General features: G+C 46.4%; 1 protein-coding gene across 1 annotated transcript in view; it reads left to right on the top strand.

The window, feature by feature from the left end:
- The first annotated feature begins 9,218 nt into the window (after positions 1–9,218).
- The window catches only part of AP1S3 (adaptor related protein complex 1 subunit sigma 3), a 71,756-nt gene continuing 63,292 nt past the window's right edge, over positions 9,219–17,682 (top strand). Inside the window, exon 1 of the mRNA XM_066345835.1 lies at positions 9,219–9,367. Within this exon, the coding sequence (XP_066201932.1) occupies positions 9,365–9,367 (3 nt within the window). The 5' untranslated portion in view covers positions 9,219–9,364. The remainder of the gene's footprint in view (positions 9,368–17,682) is intronic.

Raw genomic sequence — 17,682 nt, 5'->3', positions numbered from 1 at the left:
TGCATCTTATATATGGGGAAATACGGTAGTATTGTCAACTGTAACTGGAAAAAAAATTAGAGGAATTTTTTTAAATTTATTTATTTATTTATTTTACAGAGACAGAGAGTGAGTTAGAGAGAGGGATAGAGAGGGACAGACAGACAGGAATGGAGAGTGATGAGAAGCATCAATCATTAGTTTTTCATTGCGCATTGCAACACCTTAGTTGTTCATTGATTGCTTTCTCACATGTGCCTTGACCACGGGCCTTCGGCAGACCGAGTAACCCCTTGCTGGAGCCAGCGACCTTGGGTCCAAGCTGGTGAGCCTCGCTCAAACCAGATGAGCCCGTACTCAAGCTGGCGACCTCAGGGTCTCGAACTTGAGTCCTTCCGCATCCCAGTCCAACGCTCTAACTGGAAAAAAAATTAAAAGATACTAAACCACATAATTGTAAAAAAGAAAAGGGGGGAGGAGAGAAAAGAAAGGAAGAGAGAGAGGAAAAGAAAGAAAGGAAGGAAGGAAGAAATGAAAGAAAGAAAGAAAGAAAGAAAGAAAGAAAGAAAGAAAGAAAGAAAGAAAGAAAGAAAGAAAGAAAGAAAGAAAGAAAGAGGTCAAAGAGGAAGAGCCTGCACAGAAAACCCCCACTGCTACATGAATTCCTGGCAGATTTTGGCTTCACGCAAATCTTAAAATACTAGATCAAAAGAGCAGAACGTGTGTTTTTAAAGATAAGATTTACAGCAAGCATTTATTGCCTCCTAACACTGTTTTTAGAATACTGACCCATCCTAGAGGGAAAGTCAACATGTAACAAGTTGTTTATGATGATACGTTACCATAAGGACAGAACTGAGAAGGCAAAGGACCTACTCTCCTTCGACAGAGGAAGAGGGAAAATATTCGCTCATGCAAATTTCTGAAGGCGGGAGATCCCTTGCTGACGTTTCCTCTGGTGACAATTACTCTCTGCCGCGGCAGATACCGCCGACAGTCGCATACATTCACGTTATTCACCCCAAAGAACCTTGAACCTCGTGATTGTCCAGATCCTGCTGTGTGTGCAGGTCACTCTTCTGCTTGTTACTTGAGTTTCACGTGAAACTCGGGCGTAGCTTGCCGTGCTGGGGACAGGCTTGCTGCAGCCACAAAGCAGCCAAGCCACCCTGCTCGGCTCTTGCCATTGCTTCGACACATGCCTTTAAGAAGGCATGTTTTGACCTGCTCTGGAAAAGGCATTTGGGTCAGTGAGTATATGAGGCATCCAAGGCAGCTTTTTAAAAATTTTTATTATTATTCATTCACTCAACTATTTATCGCGCAGATAGGGAGGGAGATACATGGTGACTCGAACATGGTCGAAGAGGCGAGGCATATGCACCGGAAGCAGAAAGTAAAGTATAAAGTTCACTGGATCACAGCAGTCACACTTTTTGAAGAGATCAAGCTCTTTAAAAATTAATACAAATGAAAATATATTACTAGTAGTAATAACAGCAATAACCATTGATTACTGCATTTTTAATCCAGCCTGTGTCTTTAGGAGGTGTGGATGAAAAGGGGGTTCTATGGAAAGTAACCTCACAGGGTGATATGATTATAAATCCCTAATTGGGCAAGTCACGGTGGGTAGTCAGGCCCTAAGCATATAACTTTTGAGTAATAAATAGGTTTATTTTTGCCTTAAGCAAGCCCTGTCTATTGTTTCTGTGCATCTAGTTTAACATACAGAATCTTTTTTTTAAACAATTTTTATTTATTGATTTCAGCAACAGAGAGAGACAAGAACACTGAGTTAGCTGCTCCTGTACGTGCCCAGACCAGGGATCGAACCGGCAACCTTTGTGCTTCCAGGTGATGCTCTAGCCAACCAAGCTATCCGGCCAGGGCAACACACCGAATCTTAATCCAGTCCCTGCCTTGCTTTCTCCTGACTTCACATAATCTTTTTGAGGTTCCCCTCCTTTGTTCCAAATTCATAAACTGTCATCTTCTTGGAAGCATTTATCTACTGAGATAAGCGCCTCTCCTCCTAGAAGATGATCCCAGCGCTCAGCACGGGTGCATGGAGCCGCCTTCCTCTGGGCAGGGCCTTGCTCTCAACCCTTCCCCTGCCTCAGCTCCCTGGAGGGCTAGATGATTCTGGGTGTTCTCCACTGCTCTCCCCTCTCCCTGCCTTAGATTTTGAATCACGGGTCTTGAGGTTCAGTCCCTGGCCCAACATTTACATGTGTCTATTAACTCTGCCCATGTGCTCAGTTTATATGCGGCCACAGGATTACATGGGGGGGTGCAACTAAAAGCTACAAGACTCAAGGCGGGCGGCTGCTTACCAGGAGCGCCAGGACTAATGGTCCTCTCTCTAGTTGATGCTGAAATTTAAAAACCAACCAAGGAGTTCCATAGGAGGCTGACAATGTTCGTTACCAGCGTGGCATCCAGCGTCAGCCCAGACTGAAGGCCTCTCGGGTAGGAAGGTGTCTCTCCCTGCTCAGCTACACATCTGGTCCCCAAACAGCACATGGCCATCTTGAGTGATTTATCAGCTGACTCACCACCTGAATATGCTGAGCGGGCACAGGAACTTCCTGGAGGGTGGCAGCTGTTTGAGGTTTCTGAAGTCCGAAGTCCAGTACTGGAAGTAGTGGGGAAACCGTAGCAAAAATCAGACAAAAGTGGGAAGCACTTTTTTATTTTATTTATATTTTTTATTGAATTTATCGGGTGACGTTGGTTAATAAAATGATGGAAATTTCAGGTGTACAGTTCTATAATGCATCATCTGTATACTGTACTGCGTGTTCACCACCCCAAGTCCAGTCTCCTTCCATCACCCTTTATCCCGCTTTCCCCTCTTCTGCCTCCCCCACCCCCTTTCCCTCAGGCAATCACCATACGTGCCTGAGTTTTTGGCTTGTTTGTTTAATCCCTTCATCCTTGTCACCCAGGCCCCCAACCCCTCTCCCTGACAGCTGTGAGTCTGTTCGTTATCTATGAGTCTGTTCGTTATCTATGAGTCTGTTTCTACTTTGTTAGCTTATTTTGTTCTTCGATTCCACATATGAGTGAAATCATGTGGACTTGTCTTTCTCTGACTGGCTTATCATACTTAGCATAATAGCCTCCACATCCACCCACAACGACGCAAAGGGTAAGATTCCCTTCTTCTTCATGGCTGAGCAGTATTCCATTGTGTAAATGTACCGCTGCTTTTTTATCCACTCATCACTTCCAAATCTTTGCTATTGTAAATAATGCTGCCATGAATATAGGGGTGCAAAAAATCTTTTGAATTAGTGCTTTGGGTTTCTTCAAATCTATTCCAGAAGTGGAATTGCTGGGTCATAAGGCAGTTCCATTTTTAATTTTCTGAGGTAACTCCATACTGCTTCCCACAGTGGCTGCACCGGTTTGCATTCCTACCAGCAGTGCCAGAGTGTTCCCATTTCTCTGCATCCTCTTCAACACTTGTTTGTTGATTTATTGATAATAACCACTCTGATAGGTATGCGGTGATATCTCATTGTGGTTTTCATTTGCATTTCTGTGATGATTAATGACATCGAGCATCTTTTCATATGTCTATTGCCAGCTGTATGTCCTCTTTGGAGACTATTAAGGTCTTTTCCCATTTTAAATTGCATTTTTTTTTGGTGTTGAATTTTATAAATCCTTTATAAACTTTGGATATTAACCCCTTATCAGATGTATCATTGGTGACTATGTTCAGTAGGTTGTCTTTTCATTTTGTTGATGGTTTGATGTAGTCCCCGTTCGGTTCTGTTTTTTGTCTCTTAGTTTGTTTCCCTTGCCTGAGGTGATATATCAGAAAAGAAATATTGCTACAAGAAATGTGTGAGATTTTGCTGCCCATGTTTCCTTCTAGGATCTTTATGATTTCAAGTTTAACATTTAAATCTTTCATTCATTTTGAGTTTATTCTTGTATTTAGTGTAAGAAGATGATCTAGTTTCATATTTTTTGCAAACCACCTGTCCAATTTTTTCATCATTGATTACTGAATAAACTATTTTTATACCCTTTGTATGTTTCTGCCTCCTTTGTCAAATACTAGTTGACCATAAAGACATGGGTTTATTTCTGGGCTCCTATTGTGTTCCATTGATTTATATGTCTGTTTTTGTGCCAACACCGTGCTCTTTTGATTACTATGGCCTTGTAGTATAGTTTGATATCAGTGGGATTCACTTTTAAAAGGAATTAGGCCAATACTTTTCAACCAAAACCCAGGGTGGAGAAGGCAAATGTCCAAACGCTGACTGGAGGAGGTTCAAATCAAGGACTGGCCCTCATTTGTGAAAATGTTTTGATTGTTTCAAAGGCTCTCAATCCTTTTTTAAAATGGAAATGTCATTAATTTTATTATTTTTTATTTAAGTATAGTTGGTATACAATATTATAGTAGTTATATTTGCTTCAGGTGTACAATATAGTGATTTAACTTTCTTATACCTTACAATGTCATAAGCCTACTAATTCTCTTAATCACCTGTCACCATGCAAACTTATCACAATATGGCAACCATCACTTTGCCTTTGTTTCTGAGCCTGTTTTTGTTTTGTTTTATTTGATTGTGCAACAATAAAAAAATAAAATCTTGCCATTTGCAACAATATAGATGGACCCAGAGCATAATATGCTAAGTGACATAAGTCAGACGAGAAAGGCAAATACTGTATGGTTTCACTTATTGTGGAATCTAAAAACCAAAGACATTATAGATATATAAAGTAAGAGGCGGGGAGGCAGAGACAGAGTCCTCTATATGTCCTGACCAGGATCCACCCAGCAAGCAAACCCCTTACCAGGTGATGCTCTCTGCCAGTCTCAGCTGCTGTTCTGTTGCTTGGCAATCGAGCTATTTTAGTGCCTGAAGAGAGGCCATGGAGCCATCCTCAGTGCCCAGGGCCAACTTTGCTCCAATGGAGCCATGGTTGTGGAAGGGGAAGAGAGAGAGAGTGAAAGAAAGAGACGGGAGGGAGGGGTGGAAAAGCAGATGATCGCTTCCCCTGTGTGTTCTGACTGGGAATCGAACCTGGGACATCCACACGTCAGGCCGACGTTCTACCACCGAGCCAACCGGCCAGGGCCTAAAAACCAAAGACTCAGTTCTACTCTGCACCCATTACTGCATTCATAGTGGTGACTGTAACCACCGGGCTATCAAGGTATATATGCATTCTGTTTTCTTTTTTTCCTGTTGCTATAGCAGTGATAGCCATCAGCCCCCTTTGGTGAAGTAGCTTGTGTTTTATAAACCAACAAAATGAGAAAGCCAGGAGCTCCTCCTCCCCATTCCATTTTATCTTTAGTCTAGTTAACATTTAACCAGATTACAATTACGATTACAAAGAAAGACCTGGTTCACTTCCTGACAATTCTTGTTCGATGGCCTTTCCTTTGCTTCTTTTATTTTTTAAAAACTCACAGCTTGATCTCTCTTAATTTCTAGAAAATGAATATTTTGCTTTATGAACTGGCATCATTTCAGTGTGTTATTGTGTCCCAGATTTGTTCAAACTCCACCCCATTGTGGCCTTTACTGCCTTCTCTGTGTCTCCTGCTACTATGCAGTTATGGAGTGATTTGAGAAGTGAAACTCATAAATCTAGTTGACCTAATATTAGGGTGTTGTGTTGTGAGTCAGTGTGCACACACACAATTGCACGCACTGCTCAGAGACGACCAAATCGGCAACACAGGACACACTGTGCCCCTGGCTCCTGCCGATTGTGAAAAATAACATAAACGGGGCCACTTAATAATCAACTAGAAGCTGCCACCATGGAGGAGCTGCCTTGCACATCTTATTCCTCAAACCTTTGGAATGTTGAAACTGGGCAGAGCAACCTTTGGACCGGGCCTAAGAAAGCATCACTGTATTCCTAACAAATGTCTGGTATGACTAGGGCTGACCATGAAAACATTCTTCAGAATGAGCACCACGATTTAGCTTCTCTGTACCTTTGATTCTTCCTTTTATTTATGCAATCGTTCCCCTTCCCTTTCTTGTAAATACCCCTTGCATTCACTTTCTAACAGGAGCACTATTTGGGCTTCTACCATCTCGAAAAGCTATATACTTTTGGCTCTCAAATGCTTGTTGCCTTTCCCTTTGGCCTTTTATTTTGAGGTGAATACTATGACAGCAGACTTTGAATCTAAAGGCCCCTCAGGATTAGACCAAGGAGCCCCTCTTCACAGTGGAACATCTTGAGCCACAGGGCCCCTGGGTCTTCCCTGGGCTTGGCATCCTTGCTGACCTCACCCAGAGCCTGGAGTTAGAAAGGGGGCAAAAATGGAATAGGGAAGTCAAGACTCAAAAATGCAAGTTATTCCACTGACACACACGAATGTTCTGAACAAACACACACGAATGTTCTGAGTAAACGTCACTTAACACCACCGCTGTGTCTGAGTGGGTCTGCCAGGCATGCGACTCCAGAGGGGATCGGTTTGACCCTCGGAGCCTTGATTCCAGGCTTAGCTCTGCCTCTGGTTAGCTATCTGCCTGCTTTGGCCTCACTACCTCTTAGTCTTAGGCTCTTTTCTGTATAATGGGCACAGTACTCCTTCAAACAACCAGAAAAATAGAAAGGCAACCTATAAAATGAAGAACATATCTGCAAGCCATGTATTGAATTACAGGTCGTCTTGACAGCCAGATAAGGTAGCCTGTGTGAAGTGTCCAGCCCTGAGAGTGGTTTGGGGTGTGACTTGAGAATCTGGAGGGAAGAACATAGCAAGAGAAAGAAGCCCAGGAGAGCGTCCACGATCTACCTATCCGAGCAAGGTTGTAAGGGAAGGCAACAGGTGCTGAACTCCCCCCGCTCTCTGACCAAACTTTCCCTAGCACGGGCCACACAAGCGGGGACTTTCTCTTGCTTTAATCTTTCACATAATTGTCACGGCAAGAGCATTGAGATCTCTTTAGCTTTAAAACTCACCTTGAGTCTTCTCATCTCTTTCCACTAGCAATAAAACCCTTAAACCAGGAGGCTCTGGATGCTCTTCATACGTCAGCAAGGTGCGTGGGGTAGGGTTGAGTACGCCTTGAGTTAGAGGAGATTCTAGGTACAGTGAAGCCACAAGGTCCAAGATGGGGAGAAAACGGGCCCTGGCTGGAGAATTAGGAGTTTATCTTTTTTTTTTTCTTCATTGATTTGAAAGAGAGAGAGAAGACATCAGTTTGTTGTTCCATTTATTTATGCATTCACTGGTTGGTTCTTGTATGTGCTGTGACCCGGGGGTGGAACCCGCAATGTTGGTGTGTCAGGAGGGTGCTCTAACCAATTGGGCTGCCCAGCCAGGGGAGAAATAGGAGTTTAGAAACCGCTCTCCTAAGTTCACAGTGGGCCATCTGTCAGGATGCAAACTCCCTCCATCACCTGGGGTTTGATTCTTAGATAATCCTTTCCCAGATCCCTCTGGCAGATGCCACCCACCAGGAACGGAAGCCATCAGGTGGGTAGCAACAGAATATCAGGGACATGGAGGCATTGAGCTTCTTGAGAACGCTGAGGTTGAAGGCTGTTCCTATCTTGGGGGCTTTTGGTGCGTATGACGGCCTAGTGCAGGAAAGATCTGTTGCCCTCTGGCTTCTGCCCCCCTCTTGAGTCTGCTCGCACTTAGAGGCCTTGTTCCCACCTCTTCAGCCTCCTGCACTTAGAGGCCTTGTTCCAGGTCTTTTGAAGAGGACAGCTAACCTCCCCCCCCACCCCCACCCCCACCCCCACCCTGGACTGGCTTCCTATCTCCAGGTCTCAGGCCAGCTCCTCAAGCTGTAGCTTCTCTGACCACCCAGCTAAAGAAATGCAGCTTCGGGCCCTGGCCGGTTGGCTCAGCGGTGGAGCGTCGGCCTGGCGTGCGGGGGACCCGGGTTCGATTCCCGGCCAGGGCACATAGGAGAAGCGCCCATTTGCTTCTCCACCCCCACCCCCTCTCCTTCCTCTCTGTCTCTCTCTTCCCCTCCTGCAGCCAAGGCTCCATTGGAGCAAAGATGGCCTGGGCGCTGAGGATGGCTCCTTGGCCTCTGCCCCAGGCGCTAGAATGGCTCTGGTCACGGCAGAGCGACGCCCCGGAGGGGCAGAGCATCGCCCCCTGGTGGGCAGAGCATCGCCCCTGGTGGGCGTGCCGGGTGGATCCCGGTCGGGCGCATGCGGGAGTCTGTCTGACTGTCTCTCCCCGTTTCCAGCTTCAGAAAAATACAAAAATAAATAAATAAATAAATAAAATAAAATAAATGCAGCTTCCCCTGTGCCATCCCAGCAACCAGCACACCCCTTCTCTGTCATCTTCTCACCCACTTAGCACAGCTCCTACTTTTTAATTATTTATTCATTTGTTTATTAGTAGTTGTCCTACAAAAGACTGTAAGCCTCGGAAAGAAGAGGCTGGTTTGTTCCCAGCTGGAAGCCCCACGCTTGGCACAGGCTAAACACCAATGAATGTGGCTTCAGCGCGTTGGTGGATGGAGCGTCCCTTACTTCCAGGTCACCGGAGCTGGCACACAGCCCGCGGAAGGTACACAGTGAACCTGGGAAGGACTTCCACCCATTTTGGCTTCCAAGGACCACCCAGGCAAAGGTTCTTAACCTTTTTAGGCTGTGAATCTCTTTTGGTATTTGATAAAACCAAACGACCCACCCAAAAGAACATAAATATGCACTCAAAAACTTTTACAATTTGGGGGGTTTGGGGACCCCTAACACCCAGGAAAGAATTCCCAACTTAAGAAAATTCAAGGGGCAAAGAAGATTGAAGGCTCAATGTCAATCTTAAGAGAGATCTCTTAAAACTGAGATGTTTAAAATGACCTGTGTTTTGATTGCAGTAATATATAATATGTATATGCAAGTAATCGACTCTAGCGCGGGCTAAAGCTACCTCTGTTCGCGGTTTAGTACCGGGTAGCCTCTGCTACTTTCCTCCAGAGTACAGGGAAATCTCTTCGTCAGGTCTGATCAAGTGAATGGAAGACACTTTTTCGCGGGGCAGAACCAGGAAAGCAGCCCCGCTCTGGGCGCAGGGGTTTCCGGGGAGGACCCCGCGGGGGCAGAAGAGGCCAGGGAGCCGCGGAGCGCGCGCAGGTGACTCCGTACCTGTGGCCGCCAGCGCAGCGCTGGGCGGGGCACGCCGCCCCGGGGGGCGGGAGGAGGGATAACGGGAGGGGCGGGAGGGGAGCCGGCGGGGAGGAGTCTGCAAACTTTCAGTTCGAGAGCATTGTGGGAAGCAGCCATGGTCTGAGGCGGATACCTCACCTGTCAGCTGTGCCGGCTCCTGCCCTCGGCTCTTGCCCGCCTGTGCACCGCGCTCGCCACTCGGCACTCGCCAGGCTGGGGCGGCGGCGGCCTGTCCACCATGGTGAGTGCAGGCGATCGGGGCGGCGGCGCTGCCCCGGGAGGGCGCGCTCTCGGGAGGCACCTGCGGCGCAGGGCCGGGCAGGGCGCGCCGCTCCGTGGGGGCTGGGGGGTGCCCGGTCCCGTCGGAGTCCCCGGTGCCTCCGCGCCTGCGGCCCCGCCCCCGGGACGGTGCGGACGCGCCCGGGCACCGGAGACGCCAGCCCCGGACTCTCACGGTCATCAGGCGCCGCTGCTTCATTCATTCGACCAATGTTTGCTGAGCAGCGCTTAGCTGTGCCAGGCATCGTGCCCAGTGCCGGGGATCTCGTGGGGGATCGGGTGGAAACTTTGCTATGTGGGGTTCGTGTTCTAGGAGGGGGGTGTGGCTGGAGGGAGACGTGGAATACAGCGGTAACGTAAAGATAACCTCCGAGAGTCAGTGCTCTGATGTCTCCGATACCCCAGATGGAGGGGTGGAGAGGCGAGTCTGCCCAGTGGGCACGCAGGGAAGGCCTCTTTGGGGAGATGGTGACTTCTGAGCTGCGGGGGGTCCTGGAGGAGCCCCGCGGGTGCTGGGAGCAGGAAGAGCCAAGGCCGGAGAGAGGAAACCCTTGCCTGCAGCAAGGAAGGCAGACGGGTCAGGTGAGGCAGGTCCTTATAAGCCAATTAAGGAGGTTGGTTTTTAGTCCAATGAATGGGGGATCCTTGGGAGAGGTTTAGCAGGAAAATCGACCTTATCTCTTCTATACTTTTAAAAGATCTTTTTGGCGGTTGGTTGGTGGAGAGTAGACTGGTGTGTGTGTGTGTGTGTGTGTGTGTGTGTGTGTGTGTGTGTGTGTGTGTAGGGGTGTCAACATAGAAACGGGAGACCAGTTGCTGTGCTGCAGGTGACAGGTCCTAGTGGCTTGCACTCAGGTGGAAGCAAGAGCTTGGGGGGGGGGGGGGGCTCGCTGTTGCCTTCCGCCCAGGTAGCGTTTTGAGAGTGCAGTGGCCTGAACTTCCCCTGCTGAACTCACTTCCCAAATCCGAGGAGGAACAAAAGTGACCTGCACGCCCCTGGTGCACTCCGCTCAAGTGGCCCCCTGAAGGCGGTCAGGAGGACCAGGGGGCTTCAGAAAGTTGATGGACAACAGCGGTGGAGCGCTGCGCCCCGCCCCTGGGCAGGAAGACTGCAGGGGCCAGTTCCTGGGAGAGGTTTGGCTGCCCAGACTAGAGGCGCCGTTGTTGGATGAGGGTTCCTTGTAAATACAGCATGATGCAAAAAGGAGGCTGTAAATAATGGAGCAGCTCTCTTACCTTGCTCAGGTTTCCCAAGGAACAAGGTGACTGAGGGCGAGCAGCGCGGCCCGCTAAGCATCATTTGCCTAATGGAGGGCAGAATGAGGCCCTGGAATTTCTGAGTAGCAAAAAAGGCTGCTTCCATTCTGAGGGCCGGGGCAGGCGCCGTGCTCTAGACAGCAGCTTCTATGCGGATTTAGTTTTTCTCGCTGGTGTCAGAGGATCAGTTGATCAGAAATGTGCAAAGTTTCCCTGGCTTTCCGCCAGGTCTTGCCCAACATGAACTATTCATGTTCTGGAGCCCTTGTGATAAGGCCAAGTGGGATGCACAACCCTTTCCATTTATGATCGCAACCTTTGCAACAATCAGATGAGGATAGCGCTTATGCTCTTGGCCTTTTACCTGCGGCCCCGCCCCCGGGACGGTGGGTATTCTAGCAGTGTGTCCTTGGGTGACCCCTTGACCTCTTTCTGCCAGTAAGTATCGTGGAGATAATCTCTGTTCCAAACCCTCAAGTCAGGGGTTCACAAAGGGTGGTCTGGGTACCCTTAGGAGTCCCTAAGACGTTTCAGAGGGCCACAGGCCAAACTGTTTTTATCACAACGCATGATGTAGTCTTCCTTTTTCCTGTCCATTCCCACGTGACTGTACATGGATTTTCTTGAGGCTAATACCACCTGGGGTAGTGCACCTGATTGAATGAACAGTACTGCTCTTCTAATTTTTTGTTGTGGCTGTTTCTTTGGAAAATATTGTTATTCAGCATAAATAAGTTGTTAGTATGTAATAAGTTTTATTCTTTTTACATGAACTGATAAATTTCTAAAATGTTTCTCCATTGAAATGTGTAACATATGGCTACAACCTACGTTAACAAAAATTTTGGTGGCTGTTTTTAAGAGTGTGAAGGAGCCTGACCAGGTAGTAGGACAGTGGCTAGAGACTCATCCTGAGACACTGAAGACTCAGGTTTGAAACCCGAGGTTGCCGGCTTGAGCACGGAGTTGCCAACTTGAGTGTGGGATTATAGACATGACCCCATGGTCATGGTCACTGGCTTGAGCAAATGATCACTGGCTTATCTGGAGCCCCCTCCATCCATAGCCCCCCCCCCCCGTTAAAGCACATATGAGAAAGTAATCAATGAACAACTAAGGTGCCGCAACTATGAGTTGATGCTTCTCATTTCTCTCCCTTCCTGTCTGTCTGTCTGTCTCTCTCTCATGCCAAAAAAAAAAAAAAAAAAAAAAGAAGGAATCACAGTCAGGTCTGTGTGCTAATTCAGACAAAAGTGTACAGAGAAGATTTACCTATTGTCAGTGCTCAGGGACTATAACGCAGGGGTCGGGAACCTTTTTGGTTGAGAGAGCCATGAAAGCCACATATTTTAAAATGTAATTCCGTGAGAACCATACAAGTAAATGTGTGCATTTTATGTAAGACCAACACCTTTAAAGTACAATAAGTCTCTGAATTCTTTCTAATAATGTTGTTATGCTGTTGCTAACCAATGATGAATAAAGTACTTCTTACCATTAATGCGACTTCTGGTGCTGCATGGTTTTGCTGATGGCTTTGTAGTCTGGTTGATACATGGTGAGGTTAAGCTTCATGCAGGCGTTAAGACTTCCATCCATTAAATGTGATCGTAGGTTGGTCTTAACATTCTTTAGATGTGAGAAAGACTGCTCACATGTATACGTAGAGCCAGACATTGTCATTACAGCAATACTCACAAGCTGCAGTGTGTGGTATGTGATGGGAAGCGTGTTCCAAGTTTTGACAATCAGCTGGTCTGCGGGATGAAGTTTTTCATTTCTCCCCACTTGTGTTTGCTCGCCAACTCTGCTTGCTGTCATGCAAGTCTTTCCAAATCTTCATTCAGTGACTTGAACTTATTCACCCACATGTCTGAGGCCTTCAGGTCAGCAGCTTGTAGCTCAAAATCTCTGACAGAGACACCGGGGATGTAACTCATGTCGGCACTGTCCACTGCACATTTGTGTGGATGGGTGATGAACTTAAAAAGACGAGTGTGCTCATGAAATTCTCCAAAGTGTGCTTTGAATGACTGCAGGAGATTAGATGTGAAGCCTGCTAGCTGCTGGAGATCAAGATGTTGAGCAGGGTCACTTGCTGTGCATGCATCTTTAAACTCTCCCAGTTTTTCAAAGTGTAGTAAACGACCTGTTTCAATGTCGGCGATGAAGAGTTCCAGCTTGTTTTCAAAAGCAAACACTGCTTGTGGAAGAAATAAGACTGTATTTCCAACGCTTTGAATTTTCACATTCAGCTGGTTCAGATGTTCTGTCATGTCCATGAGATAGTAGAACTTCAAGAGCCACTCAGTGTTAGCAAACTCAGGATGCTCGACGTTTTTCATTTTAAGAGAAGTCCGGATTTCGCTCTGACAAGCCGCGAAAACTTCCCTCTTGACAACCAACGCACATTGCTGTGCAAGAGCAGACCAGGATAATTATTCCCAACTTCATCCAGCAGTGTTTTAAATTGGAGATCACTTAAAACTCGGGCAATGCCTGACCTGACCTGTAGTGGCGCAGTGGATAAAGCGTCGACCTGGAAATGCTGAGGTCGCCGGTTCGAAACCCTGGGCTTGCCTGGTCAAGGCACATATGGGAGTTGATGCTTCCAGCTCCTCCCCCCTTCTCTCTCTCTGTTTCTCTCTCCCCCTCTCTCTCTCTCTCCTCTCTAAAAATGAATAAATAAAATTTAAAAGAAAAACGAAAAAAAAAAATAAAACTTGGGCAACAATAAAGTTGACGACCCGAATGACCAGCAACATCACCTCACCAAGCTGCTCACCACACATCTGAGCACAAAGCGCCTCCTGATGTAGGATGCAGTGAAAACTTAGGATGGGTCTCTTTTCATGTTCACGAAGAAGTGCTACGAATCCTCTGTATTTCCCCACCATGCACGGAGCACCATCAGTACACACCAAAATAAATTTATCCATCGGTAGATTTTTTTCTTTAGCAAACTCAGTGAAAGACTTGAATAAATCCTCCCCTCTTGCTGTCTCTTTCATAGGCAAAACAGCAAGACTTTCCTCAGGTAGTGTGTCACTGACAGCATACCTTGCAGTCATGCTGAACTGGGATAAATGGCTTACGTCTGTTGACTCATCCAAAGCGAGAGAAAAGAATGGTGCTGCATTTATGTCCTTCACTTGTGTTGCCTCAATTTGATTTACCATCATGATGGTACGATTGTGAACAGTTCTTGCCGACAGAGGCATGGCTTTTATTCTTTTGATTATCTTGTCTTTATCTGAAAAGTCTTTCAAAAGTTCATTGGCAACATCAAGCATGAATGTTTTGGCATACTCCCCTTCTGTGAATGACTTTCCATTTCTCACAATTACTAAAGCACCAGCAAAGCTAGCCGAATTCCAGTCACCTTGTTGGGTCCAAACATGGAGTTGCTGCTGACTAGCTTGCACTCTACACAGTAGCTCTTGACATGCTTTCTTCCTGCTGAACCCTGCTGGATACTTTGATGCAAATGTAGTATGGCGTGTGTCAAAGTGCCGCTTTATATTTGACCATTTCGTTGATGGAATTTTATCATTGCATATTAGATACACTGCAGAACCTGCTCTCTCCTCAAAGGCGAATTCCTCTGTCCATTCCTGCTGAAAAGTACGATACTCCTCATCTTTTTTTCTTTTAGCCATCTTCTTCATCAAAAGGGTTTTGCAATTAGTTAGCTGACTACTTGATTAAAAGGAGGGAAGTTTACTTCCTGACCTCACAACGACCCGTGAACTTTATGCATTATTCAATAAAAATGTGGTGTTGTCCCGGAGGACAGCTGTGATTGGCTCCAGCCACCCTCAACCATGAACATGAGCGGTAGGAAATTAATGGATTGTAATACAAGAGAATGTTTTATATTTTTAATGTTATTATTTTTTTTATTAAAGATTTGTCTGTGAGCCAGATGCAGCCATCAAAAGAGCCACATCTGGCTTGCGAGCCATAGGTTCCCGACCCCTGCTCTAACATCCCATTTATTTTCACTGTCACATGGCAGGAAGAATAAGTGCTGCACTGTTTCCTCACAGCACTAGGTTTTTTGGCAAGGGCCACTTTGTAACTCCTTCTTCCTGCTCCGCTCCTGACTTTCACCCAGTCTCACTTTAGGAAACTGGAAGGTGCTCACAGCATCCCGCCTGCTAGGTACACACAAGAAAGGGTTCTGGGCTCCCTTGCGCCAGAGACCCAGGTTTAGGGCACAGATTTCACACCTCATGCCTCTTGGGGCCGTGTTTGTATTTGGATCATACTGTGTGAATCAGCTTTGCACTTCTGCACCCTCCTTTGTTTTAGAAATCTCTGCCTTGGGAAACAATGCTAGGGTTATTGTGTTTCAGGAGCTCTGAGCCCTGGGTGCAGAGGTATCTTACTGGGAAGAATTTGCCACTGACTGAAATGTCATTGGAAGGATTAAAAAAAAAAATTATTTCTTTATTTTTGTTCTCCTATAAGAAGATAGCAGTGAGGCCGTTATAGGGTGAAGTTTAAAAGGCTTTGGGGACACTGTTAATCCAAATGCAAGCGGACTTTGCTTTATGCAGACCACACGCTTCTGAAAAGTTGAGATGACTTTTAAAACTATGTTGTGAACAAAGTAGCGGAATGGCCCATGGAAAGAAACTCACATGGAGACCCCTTTTGAAATCTGAGTGATCATCTTCTAGTGTTGCAAATCCAATTCTCATAATGTACGTTATTTATCTAAACTGTGACTGACTGAGGCTGAAAATGTCACGGATTTTTTTCGTGTGACTTTAAATCTTGAGAGAGAGGCCGAACCATGGAGCCATTTCTTCACCAGCATTCCCATTAGTTTGAAGCAGCGTTAGCGCCATCACTCTCCTGAATCAGATAATTTCCCCCCCCATGTTCACTGTAATCTCTTTAAAATACAAAGAAATAGGAAAGATGAAAAGGAATGGGGGGGGGGGGTTGACTGTGACCCCCCCCCCCTTCCCACCTGGCACATGAATTTTATTGTTTGAGGTTTAAGGGAATGGTAATCAGTTTGTAGTCGTTTGGGCGGTTGGAATTCCAGTCTGAGGGTGAAGTGGTCTGTTACCATAATGAGCGTTTTTCTCCCCTTGCGGCCTGGTCTTGGCTGCTGGCCAGCAGAGAGTGTGGGGGACAGGGGTTGGGAATACGGAGGAAAATGACCCTCTGTGGTGTTCATGTGTCCCAAGAGGGTTTGTCCACATCAGGTCCTTCCCACAGGCCTCCCGACAACGCCTGGGAGACGGGTATTCACCTCTTGCCAGGACTCTGACTCCTGAGTTCCCATTACTGGTTTTTATGACCAATATGGACAATAGCTTATTACAATTTATATGCAGCCTTTTATTAACAGCAGCCGGAAGGAAATGGTGAGCAGGCTGCGTGTTTGCCACAGTGAATCAGTCGTCAATGCCTGCCCCTCTGGGTCCTGTGAATTATTTCATTATGGACCGACATACTAGATAGAGTTACCCCCAGCTCTCTCACACAAATAAAGAAAACCCCCAAGATATGCATTTCTTACCATCTCCTTGAGTCATTCCTTCATTTAAAAAATCATTACAGTGGCCGTACGTTCTTATACTAGTTTCAGGTGAACAACATAGTGATTCAACATTTATATATACCTTACGACGTGATCAGCACCATGCCATCTGTCCCCGTACAGAGGTGTGGTATTATTGGCTCTGTGCTGTCCATTACGTCCTCATGCTTATTTATTTTGTAACTAGAAGTGTGTACCTCTCCCTCCCCTTCAATTCTTTTTCACCATCTTCCCCACTCCCCTCCCCTCTAGCAACCATCAGTTTGTTCTCTGTATCTATGAGTTTCAAACAGAGCAAAACAGAAACAAACTCCTTCCATTATTTTGTTATTACAGCCAGAGATTGTCCCAGAGATCTGGGACTTCCCTGGGGTTTCCTTCTTCCCTGGGGCCAGTCCTTGCCTCTCAGAATCTCCCTTTCTGGTACATCTTACTCTTCTCTGGTGAAATTCTTTGTTCCCCCTGAGGTATCCCAGCCGTTTACCCAGGACAAACTCCCTGACCACCATCTGAAGCCCTCAGACCCTGGGGTGTGAGGGGCTGTGCACAGATATCGGCAGCAAATGCCCAAGTTCTCTCCACGGGGTCCCAAGCTGTCCCGCCTGCACCCTGACTAGAGAAGATACTGTGTGGCTGCTAACAGCTGACTAAAGTAAGAATTTATACTGCGGCTTGCTGAAGGTAGAAATATGCAAGGCTCTTATGAGGAAGGTGGGCTTCAAAAAAAATCTTTGATACAGTCCCAAGTCTGAAAACCTTCCAACAGATAGATGGAGTTCTGAGATTGCTCTCTGTCAAGAGCTTCTGAAAACTGCCCCGGGAGAAAAGAATACACACGCTCAGGATTCTCTGGGTGCTCTGGGGCGGAGGCCTGGAGCACATTCAGTCAAGGATAAGGGCCCTCGGGGTTCCAGTTTGAATGCCCCTTCGGGATCCTGTCTAGCAGGACTTAGGGGCTGAGAGGAAATGATGGTATGTGGTGAGGTTCAGCAGATGCTGAAATGCTCCAGAAGTCTTCCATCCGGACGGGCCAATAAAGAGGCGGAACTGAGGTCCTGGTCTGCAAGCTAGGTGCTTATACCCTTTTACACTCATGCTTGTAGAGGGGATGGACATTACTCATCCAGCTCATTTTAGATGAAAATATATATATTTTAATGTGTGTGTGTGTATATATATATATATATTTTACATTGAAACACAAGTATATTTGGGTCCAAGATGTAAAATCCACATAAGCTTTAAAGACTAAAGCCTAAGAAATACCTTGTTTATTGCTAGCTGCCATAGGTCAAATGAGACCACCTACCTTTTCTGCTGTTTCAGTTATTTGGGTAGAGAGATTTAAGACAGTGTTCTAAGACAGGAAGGGGTCTGAAAAGTTTTTTTTTTTTTAAGCAGGATTTTTTAATTTATTTATTCATTTTTATTAGAGAGAGAGGGGAGCGAGAGAGAGAGAG

The sequence above is a fragment of the Saccopteryx leptura genome, chromosome 7 (assembly GCF_036850995.1).
Source record: "Saccopteryx leptura isolate mSacLep1 chromosome 7, mSacLep1_pri_phased_curated, whole genome shotgun sequence".
Classification (NCBI taxonomy): domain Eukaryota; kingdom Metazoa; phylum Chordata; class Mammalia; order Chiroptera; family Emballonuridae; genus Saccopteryx; species Saccopteryx leptura.
This window is presented reverse-complemented; position numbering and strand designations above follow the sequence as displayed.